This window comes from Salvelinus sp. IW2-2015, linkage group LG4q.2 (assembly GCF_002910315.2).
Source record: "Salvelinus sp. IW2-2015 linkage group LG4q.2, ASM291031v2, whole genome shotgun sequence".
NCBI lineage: Eukaryota > Metazoa > Chordata > Actinopteri > Salmoniformes > Salmonidae > Salvelinus > Salvelinus sp. IW2-2015.
This window is the reverse complement of record NC_036843.1, coordinates 4,070,027-4,097,144: the sequence shown is the minus strand read 5'-3', so window position 1 is coordinate 4,097,144 and position 27,118 is coordinate 4,070,027. Positions and strand designations below refer to the sequence as shown.

Below are 27,118 nucleotides of genomic sequence, written 5' to 3'. Positions count from 1 at the left end.
CACTGTGTTCTTGGGGACCTTTCAATGCTGAATACATTTTTTGGTACCCTTCTCCAGATCTGTGTCTTGACACAATCCTGTCTCAGAGGTTGACGGACAATTCCATCAACCTCATGTCTTGGTTTCTGCTCTGACCTGCACCGTCAATTGTGGGACCTTATATAGACTAGGAGATGAGGAGGAAGCCCGTGGTTTGTAGGTGGTTCGAGTCACACGACTTGGACTCAAGTCAGACTCGAGTCACAAATATGATGACTTGCAACTCGACTTTAACACCAATGACTCGTGACTTGACCTGACTTGATACCCTCCCCAAGCCCAAATATTACAAATGATGCTATTAAAAGTGTGCAGCGCATCAACTCTTCATTTAATGGATTACAGTTTGAATCAGACAGCAGCCAATCAATTTCCAACTTTGTTCGACATTTGAAGCTGCACAAAGAACGGTAAATCGTGGCTAATATAGCCGACAGCTATATACACTGCTCAAAAAAATAAAGGGAACACTTAAACAACACAATGTAACTCCAAGCCAATCACACTTCTATGAAATCAAACTGTCCACTTAGGAAGCAACACTGATTGACAATAAATTTCACATGCTGTTGTGCAAATGGAATAGACAAAAGGTGGAAATTATAGGCAATTAGCAAGACACCCCCAAAAAAGGAGTGATTCTGCAGGTGGTGACCACAGACAACTTCTCATTTGTGGCCTGCTGGAGGTCATTTTGCAGGGCTCTGGCAGTGCACCTCCTTGCACAAAGGCGGAGGTAGCGGTCCTGCTGCTGGGTTGTTGCCCTCCTACGGCCTCCTCCACATCTCCTGATGTACTGGCCTGTCTCCTGGTAGCGCCTCCATGCTCTGGACACTACGCTGACAGACACAGCAAACCTTTTTGCCACAGCTCGCATTGATGTGCCATCCTGGATGAACACCTGAGCCACTTGTGTGGGTGTAGACTCCGTCTCATGCTACCACTAGAGTGAGAGCACCGCCAGCATTCAAAAAGTGACCAAAACATCAGCCAGGAAGCATAGGAACTGAGAAGTTGTCTGTGGTCACCACCTGCAGAATCACTCCTTTTTTGGGGGTGTCTTGCTAATTGCCTATAATTTCCACCTTTTGTCTATATTTGCACAACAGCATGTGAAATTTATTGTCAATCAGTGTTGCTTCCTAAGTGGACAGTTTGATTTCACAGAAGTGTGATTGACTTGGAGTTACATTGTGCTGTTTAAGTGTTCCCTTTATTTTTTTGAGCAGTGTATTTTATTACTTTACTGGTGTATCATGTAGGCTAACATAACGTTAAATCAATGAGCCTCAACACAGTCAGTCAGTGCGGGAATGTGATCATTGCACCCAAGATTGAGCTACAACTGGCTAGGCAGTTGGTAGCCTTGTGTTGTGTTACAACCTGAATTTCTAGGTTAAATTGAGATGTTGTGTCACTGGCCCACACACAACACCCCATAATGTGAAAGTGGAATTATGTTTTTGGAAATGTTTACAAATTAATAAAAAATGAAAAGCTGAAATGTCTTGAGTCAATAAGTATTCAACCCCTTTGTTATGGCAAGCCTAAATAAGTTCAGGAGTAAAAATTTGCTGAACAAGTCACATAATAAGTTGCATGGACTCTGTGTGCAGTAAGTCTTTAACATGATTTTTGAATGATTACCTCATCTCTGTGCCCCACACACACAATTATCTGTAAGGTTCCTTAGTTGAGCAGTGAATTTCAAACACAGATTCAACCACAAAGACCAGGGATGTTTTTCAATGCTTTGCAAAGAAGTGTAACTATTTGTAGATAGGTAAAAAAAACAAAAAACAGACATTGAATATCCCTTTGAGCATGGTGAAGTTATTACACTTTGGATGGTATCAATACACCCAGTCACTACAAAGATACAGGCATCCTTCCTAACTCAGTTGTCGGAGAGGAAGGAAACCACTCAGGGGTTTCACCATGAGGCCAACAGAAAGTTTAATGGCTGTGATAGTAGAAAAGTGAGGATGAAAAGTGAGGATGAATCAACAACATGGTAGTTACTCCACAACACTAACCTAAATGAGAAAGTGAAAAAAGGAAGCCTGTACAGAATACAAATATTACAAAACATGCATCCTGTTTGCAATAATGCACTGGAGTAAAAATAAATGAAGTTTATGTCCTGAATACAAAGTGTTATGTTTGGGGCAAATCCAACACAACATATCACTGAGTACCACTCTCCATATTTTCAAGCATGGTTGGTGGTGGCTTCATCAATAGCCTAAAACACAAGGCCAAATATACACTGGTGTTGCTTACCAGGATCTAACAGGGCCTAATTTTCATAATCTATTGATCATATTGTTCTATTATTGAAGACAATAATGCTATTTGTTTTGTATTATTCAAGCATTGGATATTTGTTTTCATTTTCTATCCAGATGTGCAATCAATTATATAATGGTTCACTAGCTACATTCCCCATAATTCCTGTTGCACAGCGATCCACTGACCAAAAAAAAGAGGAGGAGCTGTGTGCTACGTATGTGGTAACGTTTTCTTGTTGCAATGAGCAGCGCAACGTGAGGGTGGCAGCAGTGGGAATACTTTCCCAACAATAGCAAACACAGTGTGTGATATCGATGTTTCAGCAGCCTGTCTGGGAATAGTGTATCGCGCAAGCGAAGGAGTACGTGGCAGAATAATCGGAATATCTTCAGATTTGGGATGTCTGTAGCTAGCTGGAAGAGGCGATCTTTCGTACTGCGCGCGACGACTAGCCAGAGAGCCAGGATGGAGCATCTTTTCTAAACATCCCTCGCGCTATCTGCTGCGGTTGAAGTGGTGTGGGACCGATGACCGTGTCTATACGCTGACTTTCTATGAATGAAGCGTTTGGTGTTTTCAGACCAGGCATAAACGTTTTGTAATTCAGAGAGAAAGGATGATATTGGTTTCGACTGCAGTTCGCAACAAACCCGGATACAAAAGCGGAAAAAAGTGCCGTACCACAAGCAGTGTCGACTTACTTTGGTGAGCTGTCAGAGGGGTAGAAACACTAAAGTTAGAATGATTCGGTTTCTGTGATGATATGCCGCCGCTGATGTGACCGTAATGTTTGCTGAATGAAAACGGGTTTTGGTTTACAGGAAACGACAGAACACTCAGAAGCCCCCCCCCCCCCGAGTTTCAATACAAGTATGTTACAATGTCGTTAGTTTAGCTAGCTGCATTTTATTTTTTGTTGGTAGTTTGCTACTAGCTAACGTTAGCTGTCTATACCTAGCCGTAAAGTACATTTGCCGAATGATTTTCACGTAATATTAGTTAACGTTTGATTATTTGGTAATGTTAGTTCCGTTAGCTAACTACACATTGTTACAGCGGTGATATAAACGCTTCCGCACATCCCGTTACATTAACTAACTAGTGTAAAACATAGCAGGCAAACTTTCAAATAACCTGTTCTTGGCGATACGTTCTCAATTCAGGAGAAAGGTATATCTTATACATATCCGTGTCCAGTTGCAGGTGGTTCTCCAAAAAACAGATAATATTCAGAAAAGTATCAAATCCACGTTTTGTAGAGTTAGAAATGCCTCTTGCATGTGTGTAGATCGTTGTTTTGGTCGCACTGTGAAGCGCTGTCATTTAGTTCTGCACGTGGCCGCGACTAGTTCCTGCAAAGATGTTGGGAAATGCAAGATCTCTGGCAACTAAAATGGCATGGGAACTCACTCGGTGCCAAACGTGGATTTAATATATTTCTGAATATTCTCTGTTTTTTGGAGAACCACCTGCAACTGGGCACGACATGTATAAGATACACTTTTTGCCCGAATCGAGAGAATTAAAGTATCGCCAAGAAGAGTTTAGTTAAATGTGCCTGCTATGCTTTACACTAGCTAATGTCTAAAGGAAAGGTTCACCCATTTTGAATGTTATATTGTTTTTGTGCATCTCTGAGTGATGTTCTATCGATTCCCTGGATCATTTAATGTTTTCATGTGTTTCTGAGTTATTGGCGTTCAAGCAGGCATAAATCCGGCAGGTATGACGTAGCACCGTGATAAACCCGCTCTCACTGCACTGGAAGTTAATATGAATACGACTTTTAGATCGCAAAAACGTCTATCATACATGTCAAACTTCAATACTGTCCGATGTCATACCTCGGGAGAATGTCTTCTCTCAAATGAGCCATTGATAATATTTTTGCGATATTCCTACCTCGAGAAATTTGTAATTTAACGGAGGGCCTAGGGTGTATTGCATGGTGCTGTTGCCAGAGATATTAGAAAGGAGATAAGAATCCAATGAATGAAGGAGCGTATAAACGCCCCACCCAGCAAGACCGCGGACCAATCGTGTTCACGTTGTCATGCTGCATCACGCGTTTGCTAAGCTAATCCTTTTCAAATGTAGTGTATATGTCAAGAAATTTGCCTATTAAGTATGTCATGATTCCAAACCTATACGATACTACAGATCCCATTTCGGAAAAGATTTGTAATGTTCAACTTCTGGTTTATGAATTTGGTCCTAATGTTAGGTTTTTGAGCGATTGCCCAATAGACTCCCATTCAGTCCTTGTCCCAGAATCGCCCAGAATGCACCGTGCGGACCATTTACGTTGCATGGGCAACTTTTCCCATCTACTTAAAAGTATATCCGCCGTTGCAAATGTTAGACTCCACTCTGTGAGGGACATCGATCAGCAGGTTGAACATGGTGAGATTGTAGACTCCAACATTGATAGTGCAGTTTGTTTAGGCGATTTTTACAGCTAACTAGCTACGTTACATGCTGATATTGTCTTTAGCTACGTTTGCTAGCCAGCCAGCCCATTGCATTGCGGAATTTGGAGTCGACTTGAGCTGCAACAGATTTCCACATGGAAACAAGATTTTCAATGGTGCTACCAACCTTATGACGGCATATAACACAAAAATGTATCATTTGTTCACAAAAAATATTGTGCTAATTTAACACTGTAAATTAAAGGAATAGGTGGTTTTGGGTGGATTGTTAGCTGCTTTTAGCAACTCTAGTATTTACACTAGGGTTGCTGGGAATTAGCTTGCAATAAAAAGGATTAGTCCGCCGAAAACCAGAAGTTAACTAAAATTACATTTCAACTTACTGTGTCGATTGTCTGTAGCCTTGGTCCTTATGCAGGGAGGAATTTTATAAAAAAACAAAAATATGATGGGACATATAATTAAACAGAATTTCCACAGGTGGGTCTGTTGTAGACCCATGCGGTTCCTCAGTAAGGTCAGTTCCTCTGCTTACTTACATCATGTTAAAAATAAAAGTCCCCCCACAAGTTCTTGCTTTTTGTGCAAGTGTGGTGCATGTGCAGGACTTTTATTTTGATGTGAGGTAAGTGGACAAGAAGTGGGTCTAAAAGACCCACGTTGGGAAAGCCTTTTTAATTTATGTTCTACTAGATGTTTTTCTCCATTCCCCCCCCCTGCAATAAGGACCAACCCTATGGACAATCAGCAGAGTAAGCTGAAATTGTCTTTTATTTAACTTTTGGCTTCCTGTGGACTATTCTGTTTTTTTTTGTAAGATAATTCCGAGCAACGCCAGTTTCAAGTTAATGGCACATGCTTAAGTACAGTGAAATGCCTTTCTTGCAAGCTCTAACCCCAACAATGCACTAATCAATAACAATGTAATACTACAAATAATAAGGTATAACAAAAACACACAAGATCTAAGAACACAATAAAGTAAGCATACTATATACAGGGTCAGTTCCAATACTATATTTACAATGTGCAGTGATACTGGATCAATAGAGGTAGATATGTATAGGGGTAAGGTGAATAGGCCTCAGGATATATGATTGAATGTGAGTGGGTGTGTGTAGTCAGTATAAATGTATGTGCATGTTATGTGTGTGTGAGCAAATGATGGAGTGAGTGTTTGTATGTGTGTTGGAGTATCAGTGTGCGTAGTGTAGGGCTCTGAGTATGCATAGAGAAAGTGCAAAAATAAAATAGTCTGTGCAGCCATTTTGTTAGCTATTTAGCAGTATTATGGCAAAAGGATAGAAGCTGTTCGTGAGCCTGTTGGTGTCAGACTTGATGCACCGGTACCGCCTGCCGTGCGGAAGCAGAGACAACGGTCTATGGCTTTGGTTGTTGGAATCTTTTAACGATTTTCCAGGCCTTCCTTTCACACACCGCCTGATATAGCGATCCTGGATGGCAGGGAGCTGTCCGACCCACTAGGCTGTCCGCACCGCGCTGGTTTGTAAATACTAGCGTTGCTAAAAGCAGCTAGGGTATGGAAGCATTCAACTTTCACCGCCATAACAATGTGTGGCTAGGGCCAAGGAACATTAAACAATTCCTTGCTAGTTGCTAGTGAAAAGTTTCAAGCATATGAGAAGCTGTCACTTGTAGCTAGCTAGTTATCTTAGTGGTAAAATGGGTAGCCAAGTAGGTCTGGCTGTCATGCTAGAGAAATGTGTGTGCTGAGATTTAGCTACATGAACTCATAAAACATTAGCTGTCTGATTTAAATGGTAGCTAGCTAATCTTATAAATCCATACAACCTCATCAGCAATAATAAAACAAAAATTAAAAGTGATCTTAAAGTCAGACTGGTCCCAGATCTGTTTGTTGTTTTGCCAACTGTTGTTCATTGTCTTTTTGGCATGACAGCAACCATAGGAGTTGACTCGGCTGTATACACCACCCACAGATCTGGGACAAGGCTATAATCAGACCACTTTCTTTCCAGTAACATAATAGTTGCTTTCATTACAGCGGTGCTTGTACCCCCTGGCCCTGGACTGCTTCAACTGTTGGGGGATCTCACTGAGTGACCATTGATGCTGCATCTCAGGGTTGCGGAGCCTATGCGAGAGTGCGAGTACAGCCAGATCAGCACTCGCAGCTCGACACCGATGGAGACTCCATACAAGAAAAGGACCCCAAAGAGGAGGAAGTGGCAAGCTTTCCCAGGGCGGAATAAATTTTACTGCAATGGGAGGATCATGATGGCCAGGCAGACAGGGGTCTTCTACCTTACCCTTGTCCTAATTCTCGTCACAAGCGGACTCTTCTTCGCTTTTGAGTAAGTAGCTAAAGGTTTTGCCCTTTGATTTTGCCGTCGTTTCTTTGGCCATGCCCACTTTGCCTATGCACTGGGCATTGGGGCTGTCTGGAGTTTTGGTGTGCTGTAGCTAACAAAAAGCCAGGGTTTATGGCCCAACCTGTCACTGTGTATTAGCCAGGGGTGGCCTGTATGTGGATGAGACTGTGGCTCTCTCACTCACTGTTCCTCAAGGTGATCTTTCACCTTGAGCTGTCGTACTGAGCAGCGTCTTGAACTTAGCAGAGGGTTTAAAGCCTTTTCATTCCGTTAGCGCAGCTCTAATGTTTAATCTTAGACATTTTTCTGGAAGTGTCATAGCAATTAATTAGAGGGTAGCGTAGGTAGGCTACTTGTCTTAACTCTCATTCATCACTCTTACTGACAGCCAGGACAGCCTACTTGATGTCCATTTGCCTCTCTGGTTAGTAATCATGGTAACACTAGTTGTCTAGTTTCTTTAGAAAAGGTGTGGCTGCTCTTGTTTCTCTGTCATAGTCACCGCCTCTTTGGTTGAGTGACTGCACTATACGATACTTGTCCATGCATGTAGATTGGGGCGGCAGGTAGCCTAGTGGTTAGAGCGTTGGGCCAGTAACCGAAAGGTTGCTGGATCGAATCCCTGAGCTAACAAGGAAAAATGTGTCATTCTGCCCCTGACCAAGTTACCCCACTGTTCCCCGGGCACTGATGAAGTAGATGTTGATTTAAGGCAGCCACCCGAGGGGTGGTCAAGACACATTTCAGTTGTACAACTGACTAGGTATCCCACTTTCCCTAGACTGCATAAGCCTTAAATGGTCAGTCCTTTCCAAATAAATTAATTTCAGTTTCATTAGCATTTTTCTTCTAGACAACTCCTCCTCTCTCATTCTTTCTCTTGTGTACACACACAGCAACACACAAGTAATCCAAACCCCATCCATTCTAAACACAGCAGTAAGAAAAAACAAGTATATGACCTCTGAAGTACCAGATTTCCCCAGCCCGGACTGGTTTACCCTGTTTTTATGAAACTTCTACAGATCTGTCTGACTTGCTTGTTTTACAAGCATTTCACTGCACCTGCCATAACATCTGCAAAGCTGTGTACGCGACCAATAAACTTTGATTTGATTTGTTGTGACACATTGTTTGTTTCGTGGTGAAGTGTGTAGCCTGTAAAGCCAGAGAGCTGAGTCCCCACTTCTCCTCTCTCACACTGTCCCTGGCTTTATAACAGTGCCTGCTGCATCTCAGCAGCAGGACAACCTGTCACCTGGGGGGGTGGGGGCACCGACTCCCCTATTTTCATCAGTTTGTAAATTGACTCCTACGTCCCATGGAGTACAGGGATGTCTCAGCATCTCTATGCTGGACTAGTCAGCCACTCTCTCCCTGCTAGTCCTCCTGACGAATCATTCCTTGTGACAATCTGCTTCTTTTCCTACCTTGGCTTGGATGTTGTTGCTGATTCAGGACCGGCAGCTTTTCTCACTAGGGGTTCCGTATGCATGATCAAGACCTGGGTATATTCTTTATGTCATATCAATGTAAAAACCTTTTCCATGTTGTCATTTATGCTAATCCTGACCTGCTGCCAGTTCCATTTCATTAGTAGTGCTCTGCATGATGTGAGATATTGACCTCCTGATTTCCACCAACTTTATCAGCTAGACTTGTGTAAACTCACCTCAGTGCCGTCACTGTCATAACCCCAGTTGCCAAGAACAATTCTGGTTGTGAGCATTCATCACTGTAAAAAATAGGCTACAAGTTATATTTTGGCCAGTGGAGAGCTGTCTGTATATAGATGAAAGTGGCAGAGCCTGGTAACCATCCAATCCTCACACAGGGACCTCCATCCACACACCCGGAGAATACCAGCTGCTTCCTAGTGAAACACCCCTTAGGGCTTAATATCCTGCCTGCCTGCCCTGCCCAGTTGATCCACCACTCTCTCTCGGTGTCGCCTGCTGCCTCTGTTTGTTATCACTACAGTGTTCTGTTCACAGGAACAGCAGAGGACAACGGAGAGTTCCGTACCGTAGGCTCAGTAATGTCGCGTCTCCTCTCTCCAGACCTGCAGGCCATCCGAGTCCTCCTGACTATCCTCTCTGTTCCCCGGCGTTCAGCTGAGAGGAGCCAGATATCTATCGGACAGGGTGCTAGTCAGGACAGTGAACCTGCTCACTGTGGTTTGCTGTCCTCAACTTTAATGTGTCTAGATTTGCTGTGTATTTCCTACCTTTCACACGCCGGTGCTAGTCCAGCCCAGGGCATTGTCGTGAACGTCTAGCCTAATCCCTTTTGGTGCCTGCCTGGCTGCCATAACGCTAAACCCTCATTCCTCTTTCTCCTTCAGATGCATATCATGACAAGGTTGAAGGTGTGTTGTAACCAAATGGCAGAGGCTTGGTTGTCTGCCTGTCACTAGCCTTAAACTCACATCAGAGGTCCAGTCTGGTCAGGTCATCCATTGTTCCTCTGCGCTCTCCAGACTTCCAGACTCCAGATATGAAGCAGTGAAGCTTGGGAGGCAGCAGGAAAAGCAGATATTGTCTTCATCCCTCTTATTGTCCCCCATCTCAGAAAGAGATACTCGGCTATTAATGTATGGTAAGCCCTCTTAGTGAAAGCCAGACTCTGGTCTGTTTATTATTCTGTTCTGCTGCTCCCGCCCAGACGCCCATGTGCGCTGTTGCAACTTGCACATGTTCCCCCTTTCCCCTTGTCCTGTAAAAGTTTTACCCATACAAATGTTTGAAGTAGTTATTTTGAGGCACTGTAGTTCATGTCCTTTAGAAAGTACTGTAGGCCTTGTTCCACAGTACTTCTTGTTGTCCAAGAGATGGTCTGAAGTCTTATGTGTTTGTCTATGGAAAAACTATTCTGGACTGAACACAGGCTTAGTTTTTGAAAGCAGCTAGCTTGTGACACTGCACAAATGAGGTGTGTGTGTGTGACATGCAGCAAATCATAATAGATGGCACGCAAGATCCAGTGACCCTCTCTCGCTCTCACTCTCTCTCGCAAGCTTGCTCTTGCCCTCGCTCGCACGCCCGCTCTCGCCCTCTCTCACTCGTGCCCTCTCTCCTCGCTCTCTGTTGATGATGCTTAGCTCAGACAAGTATGGTTGCTATTAGACCCGCTGCTTTGTCTCGGTCACTGAAATTTGTGCAAGACCGAGAGATGCAGATCCCCCTTTGTTTGTTTGCCACGTTGCCTCTATATTTTAATCTCATCTACCACATGTGGCGTGCAAGTCTCTGTGTTTGCAGGGATGGAATTGTTTATTGAATTTAAGGAGCATTTCTGCACCCTCTGACTTGTATAATCGGGTGGGTAGGTGAGTGTACATTCGCGTGATCCTGATGTGTGGTTGCGTGGGTATGTGTGTTATGGTTGCCCACTGTGTGTGACCTCATTCTGAATGTCATCTCTCTGTGTGACATTCTGAATGTTTTACTTCAATAATAAGGAAGGCCAGTTCCTTCCTGCCACATAGCAGCAAAAACACGCAACGCAACAGTTAGGCTACTGCCAGGGATCGCATGATGATGTAGTGACCTAACGCTAATTTCAACTAACACATGATGGCTTGGCAAAATTTAAAGGTAATGGAAATGTTTAACCAGTTGTGTTATGGTGAGTATGTTTAGTGTGGTTTTTGAGTGGGTGTTGGCAAGCAGGATCTTGTTTCTCACACACACACACAAGGGATGTGACAAATGGAGAAATGTTCTTAACATTTAAACTGACCTTAAAAAAATCCATAAAAATAAAATACATTTTAAAAAGTCATAATTCTGTGTGAATTATGTGAACAATGGAGAATATGGTCCTATTGTGTATGGTGTTCCTATTACATGACCGCTAAGTCAGGCTGAATATCAAACTCAGAACTTGGCCCTAAGCCCTTTTATATCAACTTGGCCACTCGCTTTTGTGTTCGGTAGTGATCACTCGAGTCTGCAAGTGTTTTGGCCAAAATGAGCATTGAGACGATGCACACTCGATGTCCCAACTGCCACTTATCAATATCCCAACATTCTGAATCATTCACAAGCATTGTTCACTCACGACCTGTCTTGTGCGTGACTCACTCACTATGAAACACGAGCACTTGGGCCGACGGACACACATATGCACACGCAATATTTCTTCCATGGCAAAAATTAAAACACGAAGCAGATAGCTCTTTGGCCCTTTAAAAAAAAATTCTGCTGTATGTAAAATCTTTTGTGCTATAGTTTAGAAATTAAATAAATGTGCCTCTGGATGACAACATAATGTTTGTTTCCAACATTAGGGCTGTTTCCCTAAAGAAGTTAAATCCGATTTGTGTTTTGTTTCCTTGTCACAATACTAACGAGTATCGCGGTACTGGTGTCGTCCCAGCTCTATATGGCAACCGGGGAGTATGGGCAAAGTAGTGTTTCAAAAGGAGTGGATGTATGGAAAGCGAATCAGCTAATTGGGCAGATTTATTGCCACTCGACCGTGGCTGGTTGCACGACGAGTCGATAAGCCGGTGCGAATGACTAGGGCGCCGGTGTTGTATCGACATGCCTGCCGAACTGAGGTGCTTCCTACTGGGAAACTGTATCACGGTGTCGCCGCCGGCGTTACCTAACATGGCACTTTATTTCCCTCCCATGGGTTGATTTGAAGTAGGATAGCAGCCTATGCAAGAAATAACTAATATTGATAACCGTCTAGACGTCACCTTGATACATGTACAGTCTACTACGCAATGGGGAGGGTATGAATGGCAATAACATCGAGACACAGTGCCCTTTGTTCCTGCTTGCCAAGCCCTACTGTCACACTGATAGTGGTTACCTAATGGCCAATATCAGGGTGACAGTCACAGTAAGCACATGCATACAAACAACAGTACACCCATCAGTACTTTTAATAAAAAATAAAAAATTGTCTGTTTTATAACTGAAAATATTACATTTATTTGTGGAAAACTATGAAATTGACTGACTGGTGCACGGTATAGCGAACATATTTTACTTCTGTAGAACATAAACTGTTTGGTACTAGAATTTGACACTTTCGGTATTTTTGTCAAATGTGTCTTCCGTCGTCAACTGAGAGGATCATGTCTGTCTCAGCGCAGCCGATGTCCCCACACGAGATCAGCCGATGTCCCCACACGAGATCAGCCGATGTCCCCACACGAGATCAGCCGATGTCCCCACACGAGATCAGCCGATGTCCCCACACGAGATCAGCCGATGTCCCCACACGAGCGCACTGTGCATGCCTCTTGCCTGCTCAACGTACTTGTTGCTAGAGCTACCACTGCACTGGGAATCTGGTCTGCATCATGTTCGCTTCCCACTCTTGCTGCACAGAAGTTAACACACTTGAATAATTCAACACGGCATGTTGAAACTGTAGTGTTAATTACAGTTCACAAAACAATGTCCATAGAGGCTAGAACACTTTACAATGCAAGAAGATACCGGTAGCATCCAGCTTTGTAGGCTAATTTCCTTGCTAGCTTACAGCTGAAGCTAACATCAATTCACATCCCTGGTACTTTGTTTGTGATAATATGCAAACTATTTTCTTTATATTTTAGTTATCAGTAAAAACAGTTCTCAGCGCAGGCTCAACTTGTCATTTATGGCAGTTGGACAAGTTGTGCCTGCTCTGAGAACTGTATTTACTGATAACTAAAATACAAAGAATTCAGGTACTGACCTTCCTGACCCCTCCCATAGGTGAAAGGCAGGCTCTACTCTGTGTAAATAGCAAATTGACCTTTTTGGGCAAGTGATCATAATCTTCGGGCAACCAAAAAGTACTCCTGAAACTGCCCTGACTTGCCTGATCTGCAAGTGCCTTTCAAAAATTTTGAAGGGATATTTCACCCAAATTTATAAAGTGACATATTGGTTTTCTTACCCTGTAAGCAGTCTATGGACAAGGTATGACAGCAATCCATGTGTTGGTTTTATTTCCTTGGCACTGTTTCCAAAGAACGTTTTAAGCATTTGTGACACAAATCCTATTCAAGTCATGGGACCGATTTTTATTTTAATTACCATTTTTCACACCTTGTCCAAATCGTCCAAATCATCCAAAAGTATCTCAAATGTATTGTGACGCTCAACAAAGTTACTTATAGATGATTTAAACATCTGTTATGTAATTTAGAAATTAATGTTCATAAATTGCAATTATCTTTTTAGGTCTGAAACCCAGAGGTTGTAAAGTTCTGGTTTAAATGAAACAGACAGAATTCCCATCTCACAATTAGTCCGATCCTATTTTATTTGCGAGAGCTCTCCTGTGCATATACAAAAACGTTCCTTTTAAACTATTCTCTTAACCTACGCACATACATACACACTAATATTTGGATTTTCTCCTGAAGTCTCACCACAGTTTATTACCACTCAGCTGACAGTTCCAGTCCCCCCCAGATATAGGAAACCTGGAGGGGCTCTCCCTGTCCTATATCCCCAGAGTTATAGCCGGGTCGGTTCAAACATAGGTTAAGGAGTCTCTTTGCTTCCTTTCGGCACACACATACATTCCTTTCTTCCCCAATGGTTATCATCTTTAATTACTCCTTGTCCATGCTACATAACCTCTAATCCTAATGGTTAAGTTTCTGGGTAGAATTATTTAATCATTTATCTTAAACCTTGATAGAATATTTTAACAACGTCATACAAGGAAATTGCTAATATCGGTCGCATGACTTGATTGGGATTTGTGGAAACAGTGCAAGTGAAACTAAACCAAAGCATTGATTTGCTGTCTTAACATGTCCATAGACTGATTACAGGGTAAAGAATTGTATTTTTTTGTAATTTGAGTGAATTGTCCCTTAATAATGTCATTCCCTGTTCATCATAGGCTTGTCAAGAGGAATCTATTTCAATGGCAGGCAGTGCCACTAGGAGTGTGGTTTAAGTTGCCATCAACTATTGAGTGAGCTTTATCTTCTTGTACCACATCTACAACTAACCATAACAGTCTGAGCTCAGAGCTGTACAAAACAGGTGGGCCTAGTCCCCATCAAAGCAGGGCATTAGAAACTAGCACAAAGAATGTCTATATGATCACAATACCAGTGGAGCTGCTAATCATAACGCTACTCTCCATCCCCACATCAGGATTAATGCCAGTGTATGCTATTTACGTTCTGTTTGCTCGTCGTGCTCTGTCGTTATGCAAAAGATCCCGTAGAGCATCGGCTGCAGCTATCCAACCCAGTGGTGAATCATACCCTCTCATTTTCAGGGCATGCCTGTGACTGAGCAGGCAGCAGCCAGGTAGCTCTGACAGGATGGCTTGGTTACTCAGTGGGGTATGGAATAGGATTAAACTCGACTTTCATTTGTTATAGCCTAAAAATTATTGAGCTTGACAACGTTTGCTGCATTTCTGTAACATCTCTTTGTCCATCTCCTTTTCAGAGACTGTTTGTAGAATAATGTCAGGATGCTTTTTGGTTACAGACACTATAGTCTCAGGATGTATGTTCCCAAGATGAGACTAGAGACTGAAATACAGCTAGGCCTATTCCTTGTTGAACACCCCAGGCAAAGCATTAATAGCAAGTTATTGTAACTGCGTCCATCAGAGAATACAGCAGGTAAAAATTCCCTGCTGTATGTTGGGAATAGTTTATTATTTTAGTTATTACAAAGGTGCAGCCTCTTTATGTAGCTTCTCTCTGAACACTGGGCAGAACTAAGGTCATATGTTTTGGAGGACTATGCAAAGGCAGAACTCCTGTAACTGGTAAGTCAATCCCTCCAGGGGCAGTCAAATGCAGGCTATTGTGAAAGAGTTCAGTATGCTTCTGAAGGCAACTTTTTGGCACAGCCACACCCGCAACACACACAGTTTCCTGAGAATAAAGCACACGCTTTCCTGAGAGGGGGAGTTTGTTCTATGCCTACATAAAGTCTCTCAATGAGTCAGCAAGAAACCACTTACAAGTGTCACCTGCCCTTTTGGAAAAACATCCTGATGGAACTTACACAATAACCTGCCTTTCACTGCATCCCCAACCATAGAAGAGTTCAAACTGATTGTCAATACTCTACATTTCATGAGCTGGATTTAATTGACACACTTGCCACTTGTGTTGCATAACTGGTCAGTGAACAATGACTAAGTGAGGTAGAATACTAAACTATGCTAAAGGTCATCCAGCCTCATCTGTGTGTTTAGCAAACATTTCCCTGTTTGGACAAGTCGTTCCTAACAGGTCACTCCTTGTCATGTACTTTCCTGTTTCTGTCTCTTTCCTGCGAAGCCGAGAGGGGCTAATCATCTGGGTCAGATTAAGGCTGCTGCCCCGATCATCGCCAAGCCTATCTCCAACCTTTTTAACCTGTGTTTCCTTTCTGAGGAGGTTCCCATTGCTTGGAAGGCAGCCACGATTCGTCCTTTATTTAAACTGTTATAGGCCTATTTCTATTTTGCCCTGTTTATCAAAAGTGTTGGAAAAAATTATCGACTGGCTTTCTTGATGTCTGTAGTATTCTCTCTGGTATGCAATCTGGTTTCCGCTCAGGTTATGGATGTGTCACTGCAACCTTAAAGGTCCTCAATGATGTCACCATTGCCCTTGATTTTGAACAATATTGTGCTGCTATTTGTATTGACTTGGCCAAAACTTTTGTTACCGGTAGACCATTCCATTCTTGTTGGTCGACTAAGGAGTATTGGTGTCTCTGAGGGGTCTTTGGCCTGGTTTGCTAACAAACTCAGAGTGCAGTGTATAAAGTCAGAAAATCTGCTGTCTCAGCCACTGCCTGTCACCAAGGGAGTACCCCAAGGCGCGATCCTAGGCCCCACGCTCTTCTCAATTTACATCAAGAACATACAGTTGAAGTCAGAAGTTTACATACACCTTAGCCAAATACATTTCAACTCAGTTTTTCACAATTCCTGACATTTAATCCTAGTAAATATTGTCTGTCTTGGGTCAGTTAGGATCACCACTTTTATTTTAAGAATGTGAAATGTCAGAATAATATTAGAGTGATTTATTTCAGCTTTTATTTATTTCATCACATTCCCAGTGGGTCAGAAGTTTACATACTAATTGAGTGTATTTGGTAGCATTTCCTTTAAATTGTTTACCTTGGGTCAAACGATTTGGGTAGCCTTCCACAAGCTTCTCACAATAAGTTGGGTGAATTTTGGCCCATTCCTCCTGACAGAGCTGGTGTAACTGAGTCAGGTTTGTTGTCCTTAGGCCATTTTGCCACAACTTTGGAAGTATGCTTGGGGTCATTGTCCACTTGGAAGACCCATTTGCGACCAAGCTTTAACTTCCTGACTGATGTCTTGAGATGTTGTTTCAATATATCCACATAATTTTCCTACCTCATGATGCCATCTATTTTGCTAAGTGCACCAGTCCCTCCTGCAGCAAAGCACCCCCACAACATGATGCTGCCACCCCCGTGCTTCACGGTTGGGATGGTGTTCTTTTGCTTGCAAGCCTCCCCCTTTTTCCTCCAAACATAACGATGGTCATTATGGCCAAACAGTTCCATTTTTGTTTCGTCAGACCAGGGGACATTCTCCAAAAAGTATGATCTTTGTCCCCATGTGCAGTTGCAAATCGTAGTCTGGCTTTTTTATGGCGGTTTTGGAGCAGTGGCTTCTTCCTTGCTGAGCGGCCTTTCAGGTTATATTGATATAGGACTCGTTTTACTGTGGATATAGATACTTTTGTACCTGTTTCCTCCAGCTTCTTCACACGGTCCTTTGCTGTTCTGGGATTGATTTGCACTTTTCGTACCAAAGTACGTTCATCTCTAGGAGACAGAACGCATCTCCTTCCTGAGCGGTATGACGGCTACGTGGTTCTATTGTGTTTATACTTGCGTACTATTGTTTGTACAGATGAACGTGGTACCTTCAGGGTTTTGGAAATTGCTCCCAAGGATGAATCAGACTTGTGGAGGTCTACAATTTTTTCAAAGAGGGGTTGGCTGATTTCTTTTGATTTTCCCATGATGTCAAGCAAAGAGGCCCTGAGTTTGAAGGTAGGCCTTGAAATACATCCACACGTACACCTCCAATTGACTCATGATGTCAATTAGCCTATCAGAAGCTTGTAAAGCCATGACATTGTTTTCTGGAATTTTCCAAGCTGTTTAAAGGCACAGTCAACTTAGTGTATGTAAACTTCTGACCCACCGGAATTGTGATGCATTGAATTTTAAGCGAAATATTCTGTCTGTGAACAATTGTTGGAAAAATTACTTGTGTCATGCACAAAGTAGATGTCCTAACCGACTTGCCAAAACTATAGTTCGTTAACAAGAAATTTGTGGAGTGGTTGAAAAACGAGTATTAATGACTCCAACCTAAGTGTATGTAAACTTCCAACTTCAACTGTAGCTCAGGCAGTAGGAAGCTCTCTCATCCATTTTATATGCAGATTATACAGTCATACTCAGCTGGCCCCTCAGATTTTGTGTTAAATGCTCTACAACAAGCTTTTTTCTACCCTTAACCTTGTTCTGATCACCTCCAAAACAAAGATCGTGTGGTTTGGTAAGAAGAATGCCCCTCTTCCCACAGGTGTTATTACTACCTCTGAGGGTTTAGAGCTTGAGGTAGTCACCTCATACAAGTACTTGGGAGTATGGCTAGACGGTACACTGTCCTCTCAGCACATATCAAAGCTGCAGGCTGAAGTTAAATCTAGACTTTGTTTCCTCTATCCTAATCGCTCCTCTTTCACCCCAGCTGCCAAACTAACCCTGATTCAGATGACCATTATAGATCGGCAGGTAAGGGTACTCTCGAGTGGCTAGATGCTTTTTTTACCATTCGGCCACCAATGCTCCTTATAGGACACGTCACTGCACTCTATACTCCTCTGTAAACTGGCCATCTCTGTATACCCGTCGCAATACTCACTGGTTGATGCTTATTTATTAAACCCTCTTAGGCCTCACTCCCCCTATCAGAGAGATCTACTGCAGCCCGCATCCTCCACATACAACACCCGTTCTGCCAGTCACATTCTGGTAAAGGTCCCCAAAGCGCACACATCCCTGGGTCGCTCGTCTTTTCAGTTCGCTGCAGCTAGCGACTGGAACGAGCTGCAACAAACTCAAACTGGACAGTTTTAGCTCAATCTCTTCGTTCAAAGACTCAATCATGGACACTCTTACTAACAGTTGTGGCTGCTTGTCGATGTATTGTTGTCTCTACCTTCTTGCCCTTTGTGCTGTTGTCTGTCCCCAATAATGTTTGTACCATTTTGTGTTGCTGCCTTGCTATGCTGTTGTTTTAGCTCTTATGTTGTGTTGTCTCTCTTGTTGTGATGTGTGTTTTTGTCCTATATATATTCTATATTTAATTTTTTTTATCCCAGGCCCTGTCCCTGGAGGAGGCCTTTTAGTAGGCTGTCATTGTAAATAAGAATGTTGTTCTTAACTGACTTGCCTAGTTAAATAAAGATTAAATAAAAAAATCTGTCAGCCAGGCTCAGTCCAACCAGGCAGGAATCAAGTTGTGTTCACTCTCACTCTGTCTGTTCTCCCCTCTCATCCCCAAAACCCCCAGTCGGTCGCTGACCTTCTCATGCTACCCGTGTCTATTCACTTGGATGGGGGTAATTGAGTGTATTGCATGTCTCGGCAGATTATTACTACTAACACATTTTGAAGGATTTCACGCCCACATGCACAAATGCTCTGCAAGACTTTGATTTTGTTACACTGGGAGCACATCTTGCCCAAATAATGTGAGAAACAACTTGAGAACATGACAACAAATACATAACAGCTTTTACTGTGTTTAACAGACAAATTATATCAGTCAGGGTAAGTTCAAGCCTTGCCTTTTGTGCTATGCAATTAAGTGCAATGAGAATGCGATCAAACATGAGGTTGACAAAGCTCTGAATCCATAGGCTATAGATTAAAAAGTAATTAATATCTTCTGCTTACGGTCACTAAGGCTGCTGCTTTAATGGGCTAAGCGCAGAGTAATTAATGGACCTTTCAGTAATGTTTGATAGTAACTTGCTTATTGGCTAACTAGCCTGTTTAATCATTTTCATTCTGTTCTGCAAATGCAGCGTTCAGTGTTTTCTTTTACATATCAGCTGGGCAATTCCATGGTAACGGAATTGCTCTGAGACTTAAGACTTTTCACTAAAATGTCTGCCAAACAAAAACCATGATTTCAAAGTTTAACAAACCATTCAACTCTCTGCACAAGGACTACTTTTTAACAATTTACACTAACAATTTACATAAACACATTTACTGGATGAACTATGCAGATGCAAGTTTGGTAACAGAATTTCGGTAAAATTTCCCTCCGTTTATTTGTCCACTTTTTCCCCAAAATCTCTTATATCTGCTCCAAATTAAGATTCAACGATGTCTGCAGAAAGAATGGTGTGTCAGCTATGACATGTCATGTTTACTTTGTAAAATCTATTTTGGTTATTGAACTACAGCAAGTGAAGTGGATTTACACCCGGTAACGGAATTTTATCATGGGTCCCTGATCTGTAACTGCATAATTATGTATATGAATGTCATTCTCTTCATGGGGATGTATCCTGAATAGGTAAACAAAGGTATAAATATGCAATATCCTCCTTTGCATAGTTGGGTATAATTCTACACACTGGCTATTATTTTAATGAGCTCTGCCTCCAAACAAGACTAAATTTGTTTGAACTGGACTAAATCTGAAAGAATCAAAGACGTCTGTGTTTAACAAGTTTGTACAGCCCGAAGCAGTAGATTGTGTACTCAACTCTGTACTGTACTGAACTCTACTGTACTGTGATTAACTATACTCTACTTTTCTTTACTGTGTTGTAATGAACTATACTCTACTTTTCCTTACTGTACCCTACTATGCTGTACTGTGCTGTCCAAACTTGTGAACCCAACTGCGGTTTGTGACTACTATGATTTCCCATTGTAGTCAATTTAATTGCAGATATTGCGTTACAGATTTGGTAACGGAAATTTGAGTTTTAAACACAAACTAGACTGATAGGTCTACCTTTTACTTGTTACTTCTAAGAACTTTCATTACTCTCCCTCCTTAAAGATATTTTGGTTTTTGGTAACGTAATGTCAAGGCACAAGGCATGTTTCATAAACGGACAGAAGGCGGAAATGTATAAGAAAGCTACTGTAAATATGTGGTATTAGTTGGCAGGGGTCTTCGACTTCGATGTATTTCTAATACCTTCAGACTTTTTTTCCCTGGTGGATGTTTTCTAAGAACGCTTTTCTGTTTGAACAGAAATCAAAGCATTTGCTTATTCCTAATTTTTGTTTAAAGTGATGTACAGTCGTGGCCAAATGTTTGAGAATGACACAAATATAATTAATTTTCACAAAGTCTGCTGCCTCAGTTTGTATGGTGGCAATTTGCATATACTCCACATTGTTATGAAGAGTGATCAGATGAATTGCAATTAATTGCAAAGTCCCTCTTTGCCATGCAAATCAACTGAATCCTCCCAAAAACATTTCCAGTGCATTTCAGCCCTGCCACAAAAGGACCAGCTGACATCATGTCAGTGATTCTCTCGTTAACACAGGTGTGAGTGACGAGGACAAGGCTGGAGATCACTCTGTCATGCTTATTGAGTTCGAATAACAGACTGGAAGCTTCAAAAGGTGGGTGGTGCTTGGAATCATTGTTCTTCCTCTGTCAACCATGGTTACCTTAAAGGAAACAAGTGCCGTCATCATTGCTTTGCACAAAAAGGGATTCACAGGCAAGGATATTGCTGCCAGTAAGTTTGCATAGAAATCAACCATTTATCGGATCATCAATAACTTCAAGGAGAACGGTTCAATTGTTGTGAAGAAGGCTTTCAGGGTGCCCAAGAAGTTCTTGATGTTGCTAGATTTCCTCCAGACGTGACGCTTGGCATTCAGTCCAAAGAGTTCAATCTTGGTTTCATCAGACCAGAGAATCTTGTTTCTCATGGTCTGAGAGTCTCTTGGTGCCTTTTGGCAATCTCCAATCGGGCTGTCATGTGCCTTTTTTACTGAGTGGCTTCCATCTGGCCACACTACCGTAAAGGCCTGATTTTCTGGATTGCTGCAGAGATGGTTGTCCTTCTGGAAGGTTATCCCGTCTCACCAGAGGAACTCTGGTCACCTCCTGACCAAGGCCGTTCTCCCCGGTTGCTCAGTTTGGCCTGGCAGCCAGCTCTAGGAAGAGTCTTGGTGGTTCCAAACTTCTTCCATTTAAGAATGATGGAGGCCATTGTGTTCTTGGGGACCTTCAATGCTGCAGAATGTTTTTGGTACCCTTCCAATCAATTGAATTTACCGCAGGTGGACTCCAATTAAGTTGTAGAAACATCTCAAGGATGATCAATGCAAACATGATGCACCTGAGCTTAATATCGAGTCTCATAGCTAAGGGTCAAAATACTTATGTAAATATGTATTTTCTGTTTATTTTTTATAAATTAGTAAACATTTCTAAAAACAATTTTTTGTTTTGTCATTATGGGTTATTGTGTGTAGATGGATGAGGGGGAAAAATAGCCTTATTCTAAAATAGATTGTTTAATGTAACAAAGTGGAAAAAGGTAAGGGGTCTGAATACTTTCCCAAATGCACTGTACAACTCAAAGTAGACAGTGCCACTAATCATACTACCACTCGACACCGGTAGCGTCTGCTTGTGCAGTGGGGGCAAAGGAGCGGGGGAGGGGTATTATTCCAAGATTCAAAAATAAGAAATTAGCCAGTTTCATTGGAATTCTTTACTATTGAAATAACAAGATTCAAAAAGTTAAAGTATGTAATAGTCTGAAAGGGCAACTTGGAGCCCAGTCTGTGCATGTGCTTGACTAGGGCTCAAAAGATTGACAGGTCTCTAAAATAGTTTTCCACCATAGATTTTACCCTAGCTTTAAAATAATTTGTGACTCATCCTGTAGTTTCAAGTCCTTTTGTAGCTTGTTCCATGTAGAGGGGGCAGAGTACTGCAACGCTTTCTTTTTACCTTGCTCTGTATGGGCCTTAGGCACCGTCACAGAGATGCAGTCCTGTGAGCATAGACTATAATTGTCATTATTCTGCTGGACAATGAAGGTACACAGGTAAAATGGGAGCCTTCCATTTTGAGTGGTGAGAAAGTGGTAGATATTGGGAAGGGGGTGTGTAGGAAGGACCTGATGACCGTAACCTGGGTTGTGTTATTTTTAGTGCACCTTAAAAAAAAAAAAAAAAAAGAAGCTCTCTGTGGGAGCTGAAATGAGGGGTAAGATCTATTGAGGTAGAGTATATTACGTGATATGCCCTGGCCTGCAGTGATAATGAACTTACTCTCCCGGCTCTGTTGCTGTTGAACCTGGATCCACAGGACATTTTGTCCATAGTTGATCTGACACTCCTGACTCAAGTTCAGAGTATTTCCAAGAGACGGTGCTGTAACAGAACCCTGATAAACTGGTAATTTGCTTCCTCCTCTTCCTGTTTCAGTACAGTATTGCTTCCTACTGAAAACCGCATAGATGAATGTTTAATGTCCTTGGACTGTAGTGCAGGTTGGAGGAAGAGAAGTGGACCTGGCTCAGATTTAAGCATCTTTGGTGTTTTGTTGGCCTTAGACCTCTTGGCTTAAACAGCCAAGCTCAAGCACTGTGTTCAATTTGGCTGTTTTAGTAATGAGAACAAAATGAATTCCTTTATTATGACCAAGTTCAATCCCCACAGTGAATTCTTAAAAAAAAAAGTTTGCTACAAATCGAGATATTAAGTAGTGATCCATTCTGACTACTACATTTGTCGTCACACAGGACCACGTGCCGACACAGACGAATCACGGGCCGGCATGCTACGAGGAGGCTCTTTCAGGCAGGATGAAAATGAGTACATCAACCATGATCCTTTGCTAGTTTCGGCCACTTTCATCATGATCCTTAGCAAATTTTAGGGGGCTCCCGAGTTGCGCAGCGGTCTAAGACACTGCATCTCAGTGCTAGAGGCGTAACTACAGCCCCTGGTTCGATTCCAGGCTGTATCACAACCGGCCATGATTGGGAGTCCCATCGGGTGGCGCACAATTGGCCCAGCGTCGTCTGGGTTAGGATTTGAATAGTTAAATAATAATATGGAGTTTTCCATAAAAATACATGAATGACATCAGCGACATCGGTATCTACTGGTTTTAATGTCTATGGTCCCTATAGTCTAATCTGTGTTATGTTGACAGTCAGTTTAAAACTGGAAGATTGAGTTGAGACTACCATTAGCCTAGACAAGGAGTGTTGAACTGTCTTCTAGGGCATATACTGGTCTAAAGCGGTGTCGGGGTTTTTGACTGATGGGCTGATGTCAGTGCTGATGAAGAGCTTCAACATGATGGTACCAGACATGGAGGTTTCTCTGTTTCCCACCTTTCACCAGTCTGCTCGCGGTAAACATACGATGGAGCCAAGATGTCAAACATGGAACTGTTTACGTCTGGGAGAAGCAATTCAAGCTCCGAAACTCAAATAAACTCTCTCCCCATATGGTACGCAGCAGTGGACAATCCTCCATCCTGTTCAAGCCTGTGAGCTCTGCTCAACTGTGGAGCTGTAAGATTTAATGAGCAGTGGGCTAACTTGCATTAATTAGGCTATAGTGTAACATATGGTTTTGTACAGTTTACTTTAAGACTGCGCATATTTATCTTTCTCACTAATGCATCAGTGTAATATTCTTAGGCTAATTGCCATCCTTATGGGCAGAGGTGTCTAATTAATATACAGTATTTTGAGTTTCAGCTCATTAGTTTGGGAGAAATTGATTACCCTGAAGTTCAATTATCTTTAATTAGGACTAACATTTTTTGGGGACGATAAGAAAAAGATTGAATCAATCTTTTATGGTCAGATGATGTAGTTGCATAGACTTTTTTGTTGTTGTAATTTGTCATCTATCATGTAAGACAGTCACATGCCAAGCCTTTGAACACGTGAAAAAGATGTGGTCCCTTCCTGTATTCCTACAGTGAAGAAGAAGCAGAACTGTCAGACTTGGAATTCCTTAGGTCACTCTCTGATTGGTTGGTTCCACTTGTTGACAACTACGCCAGTAGAAATGTACTGACAGCTACTTCTCACCACTTATGCCTTTGCTTCCCCTGAACAAATGGTAAGGTGACCCAGAGTCAGAAGCTAGGCTATGCCCTGAAATATTATTTCTTAGTTCTTCACCCTTATGGGACTGAATCTTCTGAAATAAAGAGATTCTGTGTAGTGGTTAATATTCAATAGTCAGGCAGGTTCATGAACTTCAAATCTTCTACTTCATGATTTATTTTCTATTCTCTCTTTGCTATTCATAACCAGGGACTATGAACTGGCCAATTTCCTCTGTACAAAGGTAAGGCAAAATTGTGATTTTTTTGGGACCCCTCAGTTGCTTTGATGCATATACAGATTTAAATGTTATTCTTTGTCATGGATTACAAATTCCTCAAAAGCTAGTATTAGCACACTAATCTTAGCCTGTTAAAACCTTCTACTGCTTTTTACTAATTTGACAGCCTACAGCTATTAGTCAAGCCACAGTCTCAGAGAACTTGAAGCCAAAATCCTCTGCACTAACTAGTTTATTCTGGTTAGCTTCTTTGGTTGTCTGTCTCAGAATTATGTGGATTAACCCCATGGTAGTGGGCTTTCCGGCATTTAAAAGAGAAAGGAAAAACCTCCCATAACAATTTGGCTAAACCTCCAGATTGAGTATTGGTTCGCCTCACCAATTACCAGCCCTTTCAGTGGGCTCTGAGAAAGAGCTGGAGAATGTGCAAGCTGAGAGGGCTCTGTGGGTGTCCCTTTTCTTCTAGTACGCTGTTCATTTGAGACCAACAAAAACCATTTTTACGGATGGAATATTTCCCTCCCTATAAAGTAGGTCTGTGTGTGTGTGTGTGTGTGTGTGTGAAAGCAGCTTGACCCTAAAGCCAAGAGCCTTGGAAGCCAGTAATAAAACAATGAAAAAAGAGCTACCATGGCATGGCCAGGGGAAATTTCCGATACATAGTTGAGGCTTGGTGCCTCATGCTTGGCGGGAGATGTGGAATATCATACCCCGGAACTGTAGTCCAGTTAATAACTCGTTCAAAGACTGTCAGGAAGCACCATGTCTGACCCTGACACAGTTTGCCATCAGATCTCATGACACCAGATTTAATGATGCCTGAAATCATTGTTTTATTCGCTTTTGTGAGGTCTCACTTCAGCACTTGAAAGGGTTGGCAAAGGATTCAGTGACACTGCCTTGAGCTACTCTGGGCAATGTGATTTCTGGTTTGAACTGGACTCTTTTGTGTTATTTTGGGTGATGGGGTGGCCTAGCTACAGTATGTGGCAATTCCTTGAATCTGGTTTTTACAACTGCAGTGCTGGATTGTGTCCTCGGCATGTTGGTAGAAAATGCGAAGATGGACTGATCTTCTGAGTCACCATAGTTGCAGACGCAATGCTATTGTACCATAGATGTGTTCTAATTGGAGACATGCTGGTGAGGGGGTGGACAGCACTACACAATGCAGTAACAAGACTGAGACTGAAATGTCAAGACAGTCATTGTGTCTGCAAATGCCAGTTGGCCATCGTCTCTTTATGACCTCAGCATGTTTATGACCAGCTTATTTGTCTGACCCCCCCCACCCCCGTGCTGATCACTACTTTCTGTAATAAGGGACTGTTACCTCAACAACGGTGCCATTCTCCAATTGACTAAAGTTCCATACTCCATAATGCTCCATTCATTCAGTGATATTGTGTCCTGTCATAACTGTCAATTCATCAATAATCGTGCTGTAAAACAGTCATTAAAGTTTGAATAATATGTCAGAAGTGCTTACACAAACATGTCAAAGGGGACTGTTATCACACATGCACAATTGCATGTAGGCTACTACATACTGTACACGACTAGTGAGTGTCCTTCTGGACCCAGTCTCTCAGCTGGAATGAGCGCTTGTCCCTAGGAAACATGGTCTGTTCTTGCCCTGCCAATGTCTACCCTGCCATCTTTCATCCCAGTTGGACAGCTATTGTGTAGGCTCCTATTGAAGATTTCACACTGCTGGATGTGGTGTGAACACCCGAGCCCTGCAAGAGGAAAGAGTTTTGTTGCTCTGGTCAAAATGGACCAAACTGCTTCAGTAAGTCTTTGCTATCACTGACTTCTGCACACACTGATCACGTAGGCCAAGAAACCGGTTAACCCTTTCCTGCACAGAATGTTATACGTGACCCAGTTTATTTTTGTATTCTGTTTCGATTTGTCAACTTCATGCAGGGCAGAACATTGTCCCATGGTTGGAAATGTTTTATTTCTGTTCCCAGAGCGCTCATGTAAAGGAATACAGGAACTTTGGGCTAATTGGACATTCTTTTCTGGTTTCTTGGTATGGGAAACCAAATTCAGTAGGCCTAGTCTGCATGAGACAGTGGACCTTTATGGTGAGCATTGTTGTTCTTGGGTTTGAAATATCCTAGACCACTGCAGACCTAGAACCAATATTAGAAGCAACTCAATAAGAGTTATAGAGGCATGTTTAGAAGGGAAATTGTACAACTGAATGCATTCAACTGAAATGTGTCTTCCGCAGCATTTAACCCAACCCCTCTGAATCAGAGAGGTGCAGGGGGGGGGCTGCCTTAAATCGACATGCATGTCTTCAGTGCCTGGGGAACAGTGGGTTTCAACTGCCTTGCTCACGGGCAGAACGACAGATTTTTACCTTGTCAGCTCGGGGATTCGATCCAGCAACCTTTCGGTTACTTCGCTCTCACCACTAGGCTACCTGCTGCCCCCATCACTGTAAGGAACATATCACCCTTAAATAAAGCACAAAACAACTGTCGGTCGTCAGACTGCAGTTATGTTTACCAGATTTCTGTGTACTGTGTAATGACGTGACAGGGGAACAGTAACTCAATTCCCTTTGTGTTAACCCACATAAAAAAGCATGTCTTGGATATTTTTTAACTGAAAAGGGTAAAGATAT

General features: G+C 42.3%; 1 protein-coding gene across 4 annotated transcripts in view; it reads left to right on the top strand.

The window, feature by feature from the left end:
- Window positions 1–2,525: 2,525 nt before the first annotated feature.
- The window catches only part of LOC111963154 (palmitoyltransferase ZDHHC14), a 99,017-nt gene continuing 74,424 nt past the window's right edge, over window positions 2,526–27,118 (top strand). For 2 of the 4 annotated variants that reach the window (XM_023986393.2, XM_023986391.2), the window contains exons 1-2: window positions 2,526–3,036; window positions 6,790–7,099. In XM_023986393.2, the coding sequence (XP_023842161.1) occupies window positions 6,855–7,099 (245 nt within the window). In that variant the 5' untranslated portion in view covers window positions 2,526–3,036; window positions 6,790–6,854. Of the gene's footprint in view, window positions 3,037–4,625; window positions 4,735–6,789; window positions 7,100–27,118 lie in introns of those variants that run through there. The other 2 variants (XM_023986392.2, XM_023986395.2) reach the window with 2 other exon arrangements.